The sequence below is a fragment of the Micropterus salmoides genome, unplaced genomic scaffold (genome assembly GCF_014851395.1).
Source record: "Micropterus salmoides isolate LMB-PRFRI ecotype aquatic unplaced genomic scaffold, ASM1485139v1 Ms_hic_scaffold_8, whole genome shotgun sequence".
NCBI classification, from domain to species: domain Eukaryota; kingdom Metazoa; phylum Chordata; class Actinopteri; order Centrarchiformes; family Centrarchidae; genus Micropterus; species Micropterus salmoides.
In genome coordinates this window covers 35,188,238-35,204,675 of record NW_024044570.1, presented here as the reverse complement: position 1 = coordinate 35,204,675, position 16,438 = coordinate 35,188,238, and the positions used below count along the sequence as shown (strand labels likewise).

General features: G+C 39.9%; 1 protein-coding gene across 1 annotated transcript in view; it reads right to left on the bottom strand.

The window, feature by feature from the left end:
- zfpm1 (zinc finger protein, FOG family member 1) overlaps positions 1-16,438 on the bottom strand; it is a 114,746-nt gene that overhangs the window by 62,400 nt on the left and 35,908 nt on the right. Inside the window, exon 2 of the mRNA XM_038705090.1 lies at positions 5,349-5,495. Within this exon, the coding sequence (XP_038561018.1) occupies positions 5,349-5,495 (147 nt within the window). The remainder of the gene's footprint in view (positions 1-5,348; positions 5,496-16,438) is intronic.

Genomic DNA, 16,438 nt, shown 5'->3' with positions numbered 1-16,438 from the left:
AATATGGCCCGATGCCATACTTATTTGCCGAACCCTGATTTAGACTTTTCTGTAATTGATACTACTATCCTAACCCCCGGTATTCTGGGAAGACCCCTATTATGAGTCTCCATCCAGGCTAAGAGAAGGAATAATAGAGAGACATCTTTTCTTCATTGCTATAATAGATTTAGTATCAGAGCTTGTTAAGATTTTCTTTGAATATGTCCAGAAGTTGGACACACACGTAGTGTAGTTTCTGACTGGAAAATAATCCATCGCACACTGATATGACGTGTATATGACTAGAATGTACAAGGCAGCTGGGTACAAGAACATCTCAATCAAAGCTGACTGCAGATTTAGAGTGATGATGTGTAAAGAAAACCTTGAGAAAGACAGCATGGGAATAACTGATATGCTGTGAGTACCCACAGTTAGAGAAAACTCAAGGTTTGATTAAAACATTATCCTTCAAACGGTCTATATTTAAAAAGCAGTTAATCCACTTTCTCTCCTCATGTCTTCTGTCCTTTGTCCAGATTCCTGTCCTCCTAACTTTTGCCCTTTTCTTCACTTCCTCCTTCCAAGCTCCTATTTTGTGCTCTCCCTCCCCTTCCCCAAATCCCACCCCGTCTTCAGCCTCCACCCTGATAACACCTCAGCTGTCTGCACAAAGCCCATGTTTACCCTTGCATTCCCGCTCCGATAAACAGCGATAGCGCCCAATCGATACCAGCCATAAACGGCCCCGCTACCACGTGACACCCTCACACTCCGCCGTTATTAATGTAACAGTTGAGAGATTGGATCTGCATCGTCAAATAAATCAACACACACAAAAAGAGAAGCAAGTGCACACATACACACAACATCCAGCTTCACGTCACGTCCACCTTTCGACTTCATCCAAGCAGACACTCATCCACAGCGACATACTGTACACACACTAAAGCAAGCAGACCCACACACACACACACACACACACACACACACACCTCCCCCCTGCCTAAACAGTGCCATTATTTTCAGCTATAAATCACATTGAATGGCACATTGATTTTATCCTGCAGGGGCTGAAGCGAGGGAGGGGAGCTAGAGACACAGTTATTGCGTTTAATATTATCAATATTATCTCCCATATCATCTCAGACAGGGAGGCAGGTATCAGGAGGAGTCGACAGACACTTTTCTGCCAAACCCCCTCCTCCCTCTCTCCCACCCCCCCCCCCCAACAGCGAGACAGTCTCCATCAATCTGATAAGCTGAACTTCCCCTGTCACACCTGCAGGGCAAAGTCACCCAACAATCTTGCCTCCGAACTTCTACAACCCTCTGTACATTTCTGTTCCTTTTCTTTCTGATTAGAAAGCTGCCTTTTGTTTCCTCGTTGGTCAATTTGGTGGCACAGATGAAGCTGAAAGGGATTGGACTGAACCAAGGTATGACGCCTCGAGTCCTCTGCCTTGTGCACACCGGCTCCAGAAAGCAGCACGTTAGCAGCAGCTGCATACGTCTGTCAGTGAAAAATGAAGCGTATCTGTTCCATCAAATGTGCATGAGACAGACGACTGACACGGGTGTAGACAGGGTGTTATTGCTCCCATCAGAAGTGCTGGGACTGGAAAAGACCTATATGGTTGTTTTTAACTGCCATTTGTTTGGAATGTTGAACTGTATCAGTGAATTTACTATGAGAAGTGATGGTGAGCGTCCCTCACATGCATGATGGTCCTTCATTAAGGCTTCAACGGCAAAATAATTTTTAAAATCCATCAGTGATGCAGCTGGTGAAGGAACAGATAACTGTCTTCTTCCTCGCTGTTAGAACATTTTTAATTTACTGACTCACACTCTCGCATACCAGGAGCCAAATATCGTGTCCTGACATGTCTGAATGAAACTGTAAGGAACATTAACGTAAACATCACCTATGCCTGAATGGCATAAAGCCATCACTGCAGTCTGCAATGCTGCATATTTTTTGTCTAAAAAAGGGCTTTGCATTCTTCTCAGAGAGAATCACTATGATCTGTACAGAACCTACAGGTAAAACATATCCTGTTGGTCACCCTGGCACATATACCGCATCATCTATCAATATTTGATAATCACCTGTGGGGCAACATGTTGGGTATTAGGGTGTTAGGTAGGGCTCCAGATTATCTAGCCTCACCCATACATACTAGAGCTGCAACTAGGGCTGGACGATATGTCCAACAATGTTATCATGATAAAAAGTTTCATGTTTCGATAGCAATAATTATCACGATAAGTATCAAATCCATATTTCTTTGGAGTTTAAAGGCTGATTTTTACTCCTGAGTGAAAGTTGAAGAAACCTGATGGTTAATTGTGGTTTAAACTCATCTTTATATTCAACACTTGAGGCCAAACAGAGGATCACAAATCTGAGGCAGAACATTCAAAACAATTATGATAAAATCTTTGTCAACAAATATGCATGAGTAAAATTAAGTAAAAGCTTTTATCAGTCCTTTTTCCTCAACAAAATAAATATCTTATTAAAAAAATAAAAAAACAGAATCTTTTGGATTCAAGTGAATAAAATCAAACATTTATTGAACATTTGTTATATTTTTATTGAAAAAATTATATTGCAGTAATTATTGTTATTGTTTTATTGGTCAGTCCTAGCTGCGACAGATGTTAATTTAGTTATTAGTTAGTTATTTTTTGATCAATCATTTAGATACAGTTTCCCCTCAAAAAAGCCTAGAGCCTGAGGTGAACGTGATTAATCATTTATTAATTGTGTGAAAAAGTTCACAAAAATTGTGAAAAACCATCACCCATCACAAGAGTGCCCATGTGGCTATGGGGCTAAGGCACCGACCCTGAACCGCAACGTTCCCTGTTTGAGTCCCATCAGGGGCAGTCTGTAATAAAGGCATAAAAACACCCAGAAATTATAAATAAATCCCACACAATTTCTCAATTTCCAACAGCGACATGAACTGATCATTCAACATCAACAGTCCAAACAGAAACCGTTTCCATTTCCATGACATAAAACAGATTCTCATGGGAGAATTGCACTATTATCAAAGTTGCCTGACAACTGACTAATTGATTAAGCAGCTAATCATATCAGCAGTGCACACGCACAGGCCAGAACTGTCCATCATGATGATACCAGAAGAGATTATGACCTTTGTCATTTGTCCATTTATGCATCACACAGAGTTTCTCCATCACCACTGATCAGCTTCTGTTGGAAATAAAATGGCAAAAAACAAACTGGCTTTCAAAAATCATCCTGATTGGTCCAAACAAGGGCATGACAATTAGAGGTCAAAAGGAGGTAACATACTGACTAATCAGCCCAGAAGTGGATTTTATCAGGTTTCCTGTGATGTATAAGTATGATTACCTTGTTATGAAAGAAGGACCAACTGTAGAGCAATTCTGAGAAGTGAGAGGGGAAAAAAACACCACAACAGAGAGAGACGTACTGAACAGATGCTCAAGTGTTCCTCAATAACGTTCTATCAGCATTGTATCAGCATTAATATACTGGCTCACTCTGTCAGGCTGAGGAGGAGGGTGTGATGGAGAGAACAGAGTGCTTGGTCCTGTTACTGGTAGAATGTGTTTTTCTTGCTAAAGTTATCAGGGTGGTTATCGCCAGTCCCTCTCCCTCTCTCCCTCTCTCCCCCACCCTCCTTCACCCTCTCTCTCTCTCTCTCTCTCTCTCTCTCTCTCCAGATGGTGGATAAGAGGCCTTGCCTTTATTAGCCAGCGCTGGCCAGATAAAGACCTGGTATTGATCCCAGGTTGAAAGAGCAGGTTCGTCAAACATGGCTGATTTACAGAGAACTGATAATGGCAGCGCTGGGCAACTGAGGAACCCCAGAAAAGAGAGAGAGAGGAGTAAATCAACAGTGTGATGGGGAGGGCTGTGTGTGTTGGGAGGAGGGAAGGTGGCCGGGTGAAAGCACACACTCACACAAAAACACACACACAAATAAAGAAACAAAAAGACGCCATGTCTGTTTGCTATCAACGGACAAAGTTGCTCAAATGTGCAGTCTGCCTGAGTTCTCTCATCTTCTTCTTCTTATACAATCTAATACACACATAACCCACTTCTCACCTCAAAACACACACACACACACGCACACACACACACACACACACACACCTATAGCTAATCTCTAATCTCGTCTCGATTAGCACCTGACAGAATTTCCATGGGTTTATCTAACCAAGCCAACCAACAGACGCTTATCACTTCCAGCCCCAAAATTTCACAAGAGCAGGAATTTTTGAGATTAAAAAAACACAGCTAGTGAAATCTTGAATAAGTCAAAAGAATATGACTGAAAACTCTGCTATCACACCGTACAAGGGTAGCTCGGGATAAGAGGTGCATGAGGGGGCAGATTCACTGGAGCCAAGATTGAACCCTGAATTTTTTTTTTATTTATTCGTTTAGACACAATAGAGATAAAGGAGTGATACATGTGGAAAGCTGCAACCTCATACTGGTTCTTCAGTCTTTCTGAGTCTCTCTGGGTGACGTTAACAGTCTCCTGACAGATAGTGGGACGTCAGTTGATGAAAGAAAGACTTCATGTCTTGATGAGGATATAAATCTGGTATTAACCACTAATATAACTGCCAGTGAACCAGACATCTGGATCTTTTTACTTGAAGAGGTTCTTACTGCTGCATGTTGTCAGTGCGTCATTACAGTCAGTGTGATACAGTGAAGTAATACAAACACAATAAAACAAGGGTGGTGAAATATTTTCATGTTTTCCTGATTACATAGTAAAAGAATGAGTGTGAGCATGTCTTAAGTTCTTTGGTCAGTTGACCCACACACTGCCAACCTTTTATCCTATGTAAAAAGTATTCCCAGTGAAAACAGGTCACAGTAAAGGTCTGTGGACTGTCCAGAAGCGTCCTTGGTGACTATTTGAGCTCTCAAACGAACATTACATTAGTTCATTCACAGATCACTGGATCCAGCTTGTCAGATATGAATATTCGCCGGTTTGAATACTTGTCTATGTCACTAAACTGATTATGTTTGGGGTTTGGGCAAAACAAGTAATTTTTGACATTTTATGGACAAAGTGATTAATCAAGAGAGTAATTTGCAGATTAATCAGTGCATTAACTGTTCAGCAGATCTTTTGTGCTGGACCCATTTTAGAACTTCAACGTCTTCATGAGAAGTACAATCAATCTTTAAATTCAATAGATGATACTTTTACATTCAAGCTCACATTCAGGAACTGACAGTGGGCCCTACATCCGTTGCTCATTTTGTTCTTTAGCTCCTTTTTTAAAATGTTTCCTGTGCTAATATCTTCTGTTGGATTTTGGACTCTTCTCACCTTCATTGTACAGTGATATGTACGGTGGGGGGCTGGAGCTGTCGCCCTCCGCTGAATCATCTGGGTCCGAGGCTCCTCCCTCCTCTCCTGATAGGCTGAGGTTGTCCGGTGTGTTTTCTTCACCGCCGTCGAGATCCCCGAGGGAACCTGCAGGAGGAAGAGGAGGGAAAATTAACAAGTGAATCTGTATTTATGCTGGTCAAATGCACTCAAGCCTATCCTGGTCCCTGTTGGGACTTCATACTGACCCTGACAGAATTTGAAAATAGAAGAAAAAAAGGAAAATATTGCCATCTGGATGGATGGAGAATTTATGTAAGATAAGAATAGCACATCTAAGCTAAAGTGCAGTTTGAATATTAAGATAATTATAAGAGTATCACCAAAAACAGGTGTCCATAAAGTAGAGAACTCTAAAACCTCTGTCTGGGGACACAGAATAATATTACACTTGAGGCCTGCAGAAGGCAGGATTTGAGTTTAACTGTCTCCCCGTGGGCCTTGAGTCTAAAAGGACTGGTCCCAGAGAGGTGAAAAATAAAACTAAGTGAGATTGTTAAACAAGCTACTTATGGTTGTATGTACTATAGAAGGGAGGAAAAATACCCTAAACACACTGATCCATTTTTTTAACTGGACTCATTCAAAAAACGGTTTCAAGAATTGGACACGCTGAACGGTCTAATCCAGAAGATTAATAGCAAGAAGCCAAGGGGGACCTTAAAGCCAAATTACAGTATACCTAAAAATGTAGCTAAAAGAGTGATTAGTGCAGGGCTGATCTGTATCAATTACAGTTTCATAATCCCTGCTGACCATAGTAATTATACAGTACTTTTGATCTATTTTAGCCTGTTTGAAGATTACACCCAAAAAATGGAGTCAGTTAATATGGATTTAATGTGACTTTTTTGTCAGATTGCTTCATTAATTATACTCCTTCTATAAGATGGATACACCAGACTGCTTTAATGGTACATTAAGACCTCTAAGCCTTGAAATATATGGTCATATTTACTGCCTGTTTTTCTGTATCTAAAGACTAAGTATATAGTTATTCGTGTTTCAAGGCTTGATGATTATAAAAAGCAGTTTCTATTATGTTCATCTGCATCAGATGACATGCGTCATTCTCTGTTCCCGAGACGATCCCATGACATAATTATTATTAATTCAGGGTAACAATTTCATTTAAGAGGATTAGGGAGTGCTAGAGTGAAGCAGAAATGGTTAATACGCTGCAGACAGCTGAGGGAGAAAACAACTCATACATAATGATGATGTAGTGGAAAGTCAAGGAGGGTGGGCACATTGTTTCACAATAACTAAATCAGAGTGAAATTAATACCAAGAGAAAACCAGGATCCCCCCCCCCCCACCCCCCACTCGCCTTTCTCCCCCAATCCAGACAGGTTGTAAATTAATTTTCATTAGGTTGTTCCGAACGAACAGAGGGATTGTTTCGGAGCTAAAGCCGTGACTGGGGGCGTATATATTTACAATACTGGAACAAAAGGAGTCTATAATCTATACAAAGAACACAACAATACCCATGAATAAAGAAGCTTGTAGAAAAAGGGAAAGGCAATTTTTCTAATTCTGTTAATTTCACTTCCAAAGCAATTAAAAGCAGGCAGAGATAATGCTTGGAAACAATCGCCGGCTGACAAAGTGTTTCTGTCTTTGTAAATGAAACATCTTTAGGCTAATTTCAACTTCCACGCCTGCATGGTTCACTCTAATTTCAGATAAAATTAACACAGCTAGATTTGGACCTTCATAAAAAATTTTTTTTTAAAAAGAATGGAGAAAGGAAAAAAAAGATAGATCCTGTATACAATATTTTTAGAATTAGGTCTACGTCGCCTGAGCTTTGCAAGATCTAATTTTCAGTATCTATAAGGACATTTTCATACAATTAATTTTCCTTTAATCATAATTGTACAAAGGCACTTCTCTGTATAAAAATTCCAATTATATTTCCTGTTTAAAATGTAAGTTTGAATTATGATTTCTTTCCTCATTACGGCTCTGGTTTAATGAATCAATCACTGCATCACTGCTTTCAGACATCAAATGGTGCGGAAAAGTTTCAGCTCCACTTTCTCCCCTCTTTAATCCAAGGAGAAATATTCTCCCTTTCCCCTTCTCTTCCTGTGTCGGATAGTTGGCAGAAAGGATAGCTGGGCTTGTGTGATAAGTGCAGAACATTCTCCTTCATTTGCCAGTTTTAAAGTTAAAGCCTTGTTAATTGTTATAGTGTGATATCCACAGGAAAATTGGACTGAACTCATTGAAGAGATGGAGAAATAATAAAAAGACATAGCCCACATGTGTATCTCTGTACAGTAGGAGGGACATCAATTAAGTTGAGACTTATCCGACAGCACCACTGAACTTTCTAGGTTGTGAACTAAAGAAGGAGGATCTTTTTCATGAAAAGCCTAAAGCTTAAATGTATTCATATTTCCAAACTTACGGTTCTCTGGTGAATAAAACTTGTGACATGTTTGAAAGATGAAATTCAGTACTTCAAATCAGTTCCAGGACAGAGAAGGAATGAACTTTCTCTACGATTTTTTTTGTTTTGATTAATCAAAGAGGTTTCTAAAAAGATACTTTCTCCTTCGCAGGTATACCAACGGAGGTGGACTGACACAGCTTTGACATCTGCCTCAAAAAAATTATTCTAGAAGTTTAAAAGAAGAACCGACTGAATAAACGCTGTAGTGGCTAAAAAAAGCAGAGCTACTAATAAATATATTATATATACACATATATATATATACACATATACACACATATATATATACACACATATATATATATATATATATACACATATATATATATATATACACACATATATATATATATATATACACATATATATATATATACACACACATATATATATATATATATACACACATATATATATTATATACACACACATATATATATATATATATATATATATATATATATATATATATATATATATATATATATATATATATATATATAGGTCACTAATCAGTTTCTTCGGTTTGATTATTTTGTCTGAACAACAGTTGACAATCCTGAACAGATTCAGTCTATATGAAACTAGCACTGATTGTCATTTAGAACAATTTGATGATAAAACATATTTTTGGACAAAAAAAAAAAAAAGACAAAAAAAAAAGGTATCCCTTTAGTAAAATAGGACAAATTTCTAAATTGTTGGTGCCTTAATAAATTAAATACATTTTAATTTAAAAGTTTTAATCTGATCTGATAAATCTGATCTGAAACTTTCAATACTAAATGCTCTGGACAGTACTGAAAAAGTACTAATGTTCAAATGCAAATTTGAAATCATTTGAATAATCGATCATTATCGTTAAGGTTATAAGTTGGAGTTAGACACCAGTCTGCAAAATTCCTCCGCTAACATTTTAAGAGAACAAAAGACATTATTAAAGTAAATCAGGCAAACACAGTTTTAAAATTGAGGACAAAATGATAGAAGAGTGGTCTACTAATACTACTAGTCCATGCTGAGTGAGGAAAACTCCAGTCCACCACCTAGAGGAGACTAAGACAGATGTGGTAGCACAGGAGTACTTGAGCTCCCGCGCAGAGACCACAGCTGTCTCTCTTGGAGCCGCGAGGAGAGGCAGAACAAAGTGCTGCAGCTGATGAAGGCACCAAAGATACTGCTTTATTAACTCTCCGTCCACATCAAACCTGCAGCAAGCAGCTCGCTGATTAAACACAGAGACAACACACATCAAACCTGCATGCTCAACAAGCCTGATTAAACAGACGCAAGCCTTGCCGCTCTCACGCTAATAAGCCACCACACAAAAAATATATTAGATCTGAAAGCAAGAGAAGGACAGGAAGAGAGAGGGGGAGAGGCATGCTTCTATCAGAAAATCACAGACTTGTGAAGAGAAACATTAAAAGGGGATATTTAGAGAAAGAAAGGAGGAGAGAATTGGAAGGAGAGGAGGATGTGTGAGCTCTCTCTTGAGAAACTAAGGTAAGGTCTGACACGGAGTCACGCACTGGAGAGGAGCCACTTATTGATCAGAGTGAAGAGAATCACCCACCACTGAGGAAATATTTTTAATCAACTTTTCACTTAAAACATTTCCCTCAATGCTGCATGGGCTCTTATCACAGCTCCATGGCCACCGTTCCCTTCCATCAACCCTCGCACAAGAGGAACCTGACCGCACAGCGCATGATATCGATCCGTTATATTCAGCTTCAATAAAAATCAGCTTTTTCTCCTCAGCCTTTAGGATCTGAGCTGCTAACGACTACCCATTGATTACTCTGGGGATGACAAACTCAAGCAAAGCAATAGATTTTTTCGACAGATCTGAAATCCCCGGGGCTTATGGACCGTCCTGTAAATCTTCACATCTAATTTGATGATGATAAAGTTCCCAGATTGCAGTGGGGGGGTGTCACATAACGGCTGCTGGTGTGAGGGTAAGGCCCGGCTATTAAGGCCTGCAGGCTGATTAACCTCTACCAATCCTCTGCAACATCTCTTAGATCTTCTGAATCTAATCAGTCATATTTGTCTCAGCGAAACCTGCACTGTGAATCAAACCGGAACAGGAGTTTCAGAATGTGGCTTTGGCTGACATAAATCCACATTTTCTCACCAAACCAAATGACCAGTGAACATACAGCATGTTTCCACTGCACTCGAGAAGTGCAAAATACATTAAATTAATTACAATCAATCAATGATGAAATGTTTCCACTCAATTAAAACTGCGACTTTACATCACAGTAATGTAAAAATTTGGCCTACAGCTGATTTTCAAAATAAAAGTCACGACCAATCGTCAGAGCAGCTGGGTCTGGTGGTTGTTTCTCCTGTGGAGGATCTGTGTGTGCACTGAAATTCAGAAAACAACATTATTTTCATTACTATTGCAACCTTGAACTACTACCATAAACCTGTGAGCAACACCGTGGGTAATATGCAGAAACTGAGAATACGGGTTGCTGATGATGAGGGATGACGTGGTATAATATATATATGACGCTGCAGCACCCTTTTTGACCTTAAAGGAACTGCCTGCACTTCAGCTGCTAAATAAGAAGGTTGTTAAGCAAATCAGTAAGAACACGACTCAGCCACTGAGAGGAAAGAAGAGCAACCATACGTTGCACAGAGTGTATTACACAGAATAACAAACCACAGAGTACCAGAGTATTGCACTGTTGGACACCAATCTTTCATCTCAGTGTCAACTTTTCAGGAACTGCAACTACCATGCTTGAACGTTGGGTTTCATTTTATAGCTGAGACAATCAGTCAATCAATTGATAGTCACTATTTTGATAATTTATTAATCATTTAAGTAATTTTTCAAGTATAATTGTCAAACATTACCTTGTTCCAGTCTGTTGAGTGTGAGAAGTTGCTGCTTTCTTGGTCTTATTACTTGTGATGGTATGCTAATACCTTTGAGATGTGGGGTCACCTTGGGCAGTGATGAGCATTTTTCACCACTATCTGACATTTCATGTAAAGATGAATTGATTAAAGAGAAAATAATCGGCAGATTAATTGATGTGAAAATAATAATTATGTGCAGCCCTGTTTCATATGATAACACAATCCCAAGCTTTGTTGATACTTTGGTTCTCAGACAAAGTGTAGTTCATAGTTTCTTACTCACTCAGAACTATATAATCCTAAATCTGCAATTATAGAAGAAATGTGAAAAGCAGCTCGGGTTCAGCTAATGCTGCTGGCATTTTAATAAATTATTATCTATTAATTAAGCACATGGTGCAGTCAGTGCGGTCCACCTCTATCGTCAGAGATTTGATGCATGTTGATTGATCATTTATTGATTGATAGCAACGGAAAAAGTACATCAGAGAGGAACATTTTAATTCCGTGTCACAGCAGGTTTGCTGCCATGCCCGCCACAAATAAAAAGTGTCTGCCAACAGTGTGAAGAAATGGACAGAATGGAAAGAGAAATAAATATGCAGAAATAAAAGGGGAGCATCTGGAGGGAAAAAAGCAAAAAAAAAAGGTAGAAAATGTCCATCACAGCACATCAGTGAAATACATACTGTAAAGAGTGATAACGCTGGAGTGAGCTGATGCACATTGACGCAGCAGGACGCAAACATCAAAGGGCTGAAAATGGATGAACACAGTGCAAACATATAACACGTGCTAAACGTTACTAACAAACTGCATCATATTTAAGACCTTTAAAAGTAATTTCCTACAATTACTACAATTACTTCAAATGCTGAAATTGACTGTATTCAAGACCGTGACAGGCCTTGAGTTTAAAATAATTCACGGTATTTTTAGACTCATAGGACCCTGTTTTCTCAGCTATGTGCGCCTCTCAATGAAAAAAATTATTCTCTCCATCTCCTCTCTCATCCTTCATCTCTCTCCATTCCAACCTGCAGTCCCCCCTTTATATTCCCGCTTCCTCCTCTCTTTCTGTCATTATCTCTCCATTCCTCATCCCCTCTTATCCCCCCTCTGCCACCACCACCACCGCTGCCGCCACCACCTCTTTCTTCTTCTCCGTCCCCTTTCAATATCACTCACGCTCTCTCTCTCTCTCTCTCTCTCTCTATCACCTTCCCTCCCTCTATCTCTCTCTTTCTCCCCTCCTTCCCTTTTTTTTTCTGGGTGAAAAAAGCGTAGTGACTGGGAGCGTCACTGTGTGCGGATAGCTGGGAGCCGTTGGCGGTTATCGGCTCCTGCAGACTCTCTCTGCCGGTCTGATCTGTCTCCTCTTCATTAAGCAAATACGCCGACGTGGAAATGAAAACATAATAGCTATTTGATTTCCAGCGAGATATTTTGCATATTGGTTCGGAGCTGATAGCGGAATTTCATCAAGTCGTTTTTTTTTTTCTCTCCTTCTCTCTTCCCTCCCTCTCCCGCCACCCTCCCCACCCCTCCTCCTCCACCAGCTCCTTCCACATCCCTCAATGCTTTAAAAACTGAATTACTGAGCTGGGCCAGCTTTCAGCAAGATTTCTTTACATTGCTGGGAAGAGGGAAAAAAAGAGAGAGCGAGAGAGAGAAATCTAGTTCCCCAGGAAGACTACTTAACCGATTAAATATCCCCCCATTCCCATCTTTTTTTTTCTCCCTTTCCCTTTTTGATAACAAGGAAGAAAATTTAAAGAATTCACTGTGCTTTAGGTTTACTACACTAATCAGAGATAGGAGTGAGAAAATTAACTCCTTAATGAGCAGAGCCGTCTCCCTGATAAAGGTCCTGGGGAGGCGGCGGGGTGGGACACCGGCTGAACCTTGGGAGAGAGACATAGAGACACAGAAGGAGAGATAGACAGCGATAAAGCCGGGCAGCAGATGGAGGAATTGAGTGTAATGCGGGGGTAACAATTAGTTTCCCTCCTCTGAGGAGGAGGAGATATTTGCTTCTCGGGCATGAGGAGGGCAGGTAGAGAGATAGCAGCAGTACCGCCCCTATAGGACCACAGATACCCACAGTGCCTTGCGTCAGCGCTGGCCGTGATGGATGGTCCAGTGGCGGGGTATCCTTCATGCCTCCTGGAAAGAAAAGCTAGCCCAGGAGGAGAGGATCAGCAGCCCCTTCACAGCGGGCCTATCTGATAGGCCGGCGCATCTCAGGAGGACATTTCACCGGCCCGAGCCCGCTGAAATAAATCTCCCTGCTGCTGCTTTCTATGTTGGAACACCATGTAGCTTCAGTCCTGATAGCAGGCCTGCCGTGTTACAGCTGCAGCCTGGCGAGTAGGCTACTGTACACCCTCAAACATCCAGTGGACTAGACACACTCACCTTTGTCAAAGGGTTCTGAGGTGAGGACAGTGGTTTAATAATACTCTTTAATTCTAAAAGTTCCGCTTTCTAAAAAGGCACAATAATTTCCTAAAACAGCTGGGCACTGCAGTTTTTAGCAGATGTAACTCAAACAGGAAGACATTTGTTGGGGATGGATCAGCGGATCAATACACATTTGGAGTATTTACATATTAATCTTAAAACGTTGGGATGTGAATATTTGTTCTTTTTGTAACTCTTGAAAAGACAAAGCCTGAAGACACGGTCAATACTTATTCTACAATTAATCAAATTAATTTAGTAAATCAGTTTATGATGAAAATGCTTACTAGCTGCACCACACATTCAAATGTACATGCTGAAATATATACTTGTCAGTGCTCTCTGCAGGACCAATGTACTGCAGACACTACTGATATTGCTGACAAATGTACTTTAAAACGTTCTTTAATAATTATGCCATAATCTGATTTTTTAAACTCTCAAATATCAATATTGGTATAAAAAGATTGACAGCATCATTCAATTCCACATTATATTAATTAATCTAAAAGGAAAACTGTTTAATGCTCCTTGAAACGGTTCCGTTTAGCACTCTAACTGATTTAGTATATTTAAAATGGTTCTAGGAATTTCTTCAAGAAACTGTGCACACAAAAAACGGCACCATTAATAGAAAATGATCATGGTCCCATCGAGGAACCGAACACATAATGCTTTTAATAACACTGTGTCAAAGCGGCACCACATGACTGACACACTGTGATAACATTTGGAGATGCTGCATTTCAGCAGATTTCATCACCTTTGCCAGAGAGATCCTATCTGACTCGTCTGACTTCTACAAAGTCACCTCTCTCCATCTCTGAACAACACATCTGTTCTGCCTCTCATCTTTGTTTTTGTAGCTCCCTGCGATTTTAGCTGCCCTTTGTACACAGTTCCCATGTAACGGGGATTGTTCTCCAAGCACTGCCCTCTGGAGTGAGGGATGAAGCAACACGAAAAATACTGTACACCAATCAATGGACAAATATGACTCAGTGAGATGTATTTGGTGTTAATTGTGTAAGATCTGACTGATAAGTTCATGAGGTTGGGGTATCCACCTTTTATATTTACCACTATATCACTGAAGCGTCTCATACATTTCCTGCATAGTGCGTAGTGTGGAGAAACCTCGTGATGTACTGGATCAAGCCTTTCCTCTGGTATTCTGTTTCACAACCATTTCTTCTCTGGCAGCACTTCAGACGCACTCGCCCTGACAGACTGTTTCATGTTCCTCAAGGACGCCTCACTCCTACATACATCACAGAGGAACAGCAGTCTACAGTTTAAATACAGCAAAATGAGTGGTGTGTTCCTCTGAAAATCTAATGGAAAGTGAACATGTGTGCATTATGATAAGACTGTAAGGGACTGACAGCGTGCGCATGTCCCAGACACACATTTATCAAAAGAAAAACTACCATTTGTCATGTCACAGATAAATAAATTAAGTAAATTACATCCGATCAACTCTTCACTTTTTTGTTCACTATGTTCTTTTATTGCCACGAAGGCATGCGGCTCCTCATGTTTCACATTAACCTGTTGTTCAGTGAGCATGAGTAGGTCTGCCCAGGAACACCTAGTAACAGTACACTGAATTCAGTACGCAATGATTTGTGGTTCTGTATATCCCAAGACCAAACACATACAATGTGATTAGTCTAATGCTGTGTAATTATATCTTGCCACCTTTTCCAAAGAAAAGCTTCAGCAGTTGTCATTTGGTGACTGACGGCTCGACCGTGCTGCTTACATTATCTGAGGGAAACCATCGGTATGGCAAGCAGAAAGAACATCTCTCACCCAATCAGCCTCTGTTAGGGAGCGCTATGATTCTTCAGCGAGTTGTAGAAACACTGTGGCTCAGATAAAAACTGTGTTCACATTTTTCAACTCAACATGCTAACTTTATACATTATGGATATAATGCTTGACCCAGTTTAGTTTAGTTTAGTTTAGTGTTGATACCTTTCAAAAGAAATGAAAATATTTTTTTATTAAATTTTGAAGATGATTCCAAAACCACTCACTTTGTGCACCACTTTGTGCACCATTACAACCCTTTTTTGCATGTTGAAAATGATAAAATAATGGTTGACCTGCTATCCTTAGCCACCAGAGTGCCCAAAACAAAGTGCTGTATTAAACTGCATGGAAGAACATTTAAGGCAAGATTCTTTTCAGCACATTTTAGGTCATTAAATTCTTACGACCACAAGATTTTAGAAAATATGTTGTTTTGTAAAATTGTGGTTTATTTTTGTCTTTTATTTTCAAGGGAACAAAGGGAGCTCAGATACATATAATTTATGCTTAAACGTATTCACTTGTTTTAAAAACACAAAAGTCAATATTTATCTGTGACTACATCTGCATATCAAGTGGCCCTTTAAGTCACCAGAACTCAGCCCAGCTGAACACCTATGGAGGATTTTGGACCAATGTGTAAGACTGTCCACCACCACAAGACCAAATGACGTAATATAAACTTTAATCTTTAAATCTATCCAGTGTTATCTGTGACGCTGTACATCCTTTTGTTATGTCTGCATATGCTTATCTTTCAGTCTGCTGTACTCAGGTCTCGCTTCATATACATTTTATATATATATAAAAATAACTGGTAATAATGAAATGTACAGGAGAAAAAAGTGCTAAGAACAGGTGGTTTTCAAAATAAATAAATAAAAAGAGAGGGGAGGAGTTTGGAGGCAGGGAGATAGAGAGCAGTTACCATGCAGCCCGAGCTGAGACCCTGGACTATTGAAGCCAGGCATGCAGACGAGAAAGCCAGCCGATAAGCCCGGCTGATAAAAGATAGAAAATAGCAGCAGATTTGAACTTTCCCACCGTACTGAGATCCACAGAGGGAGGAGGAGTTGATTCAACTACTTATTGAATCCCTTCCTATCTATAACCACCCCCTCCCGAAACCCAACAGCGAGGCAAGGCCAACACACACACACACACACACACACACACAAATTTAATTTCATTTAATAGTTAAAATAATCCTAAAGGTTTAATGGTGAGGTCAAACAAAGGCCAGGAACTGGTTTCTGTAGACAAACACACACAAGGTCATTCATTATCTTCTGTCTAACCATCATCGCTCCATCCTCGAATCATATCAGAGACAGTGTTTCTTTCCATATCTCTGCTCCTCTCCGTTGATATGAAGAGGCTTGGCCTTGAGTAAGAT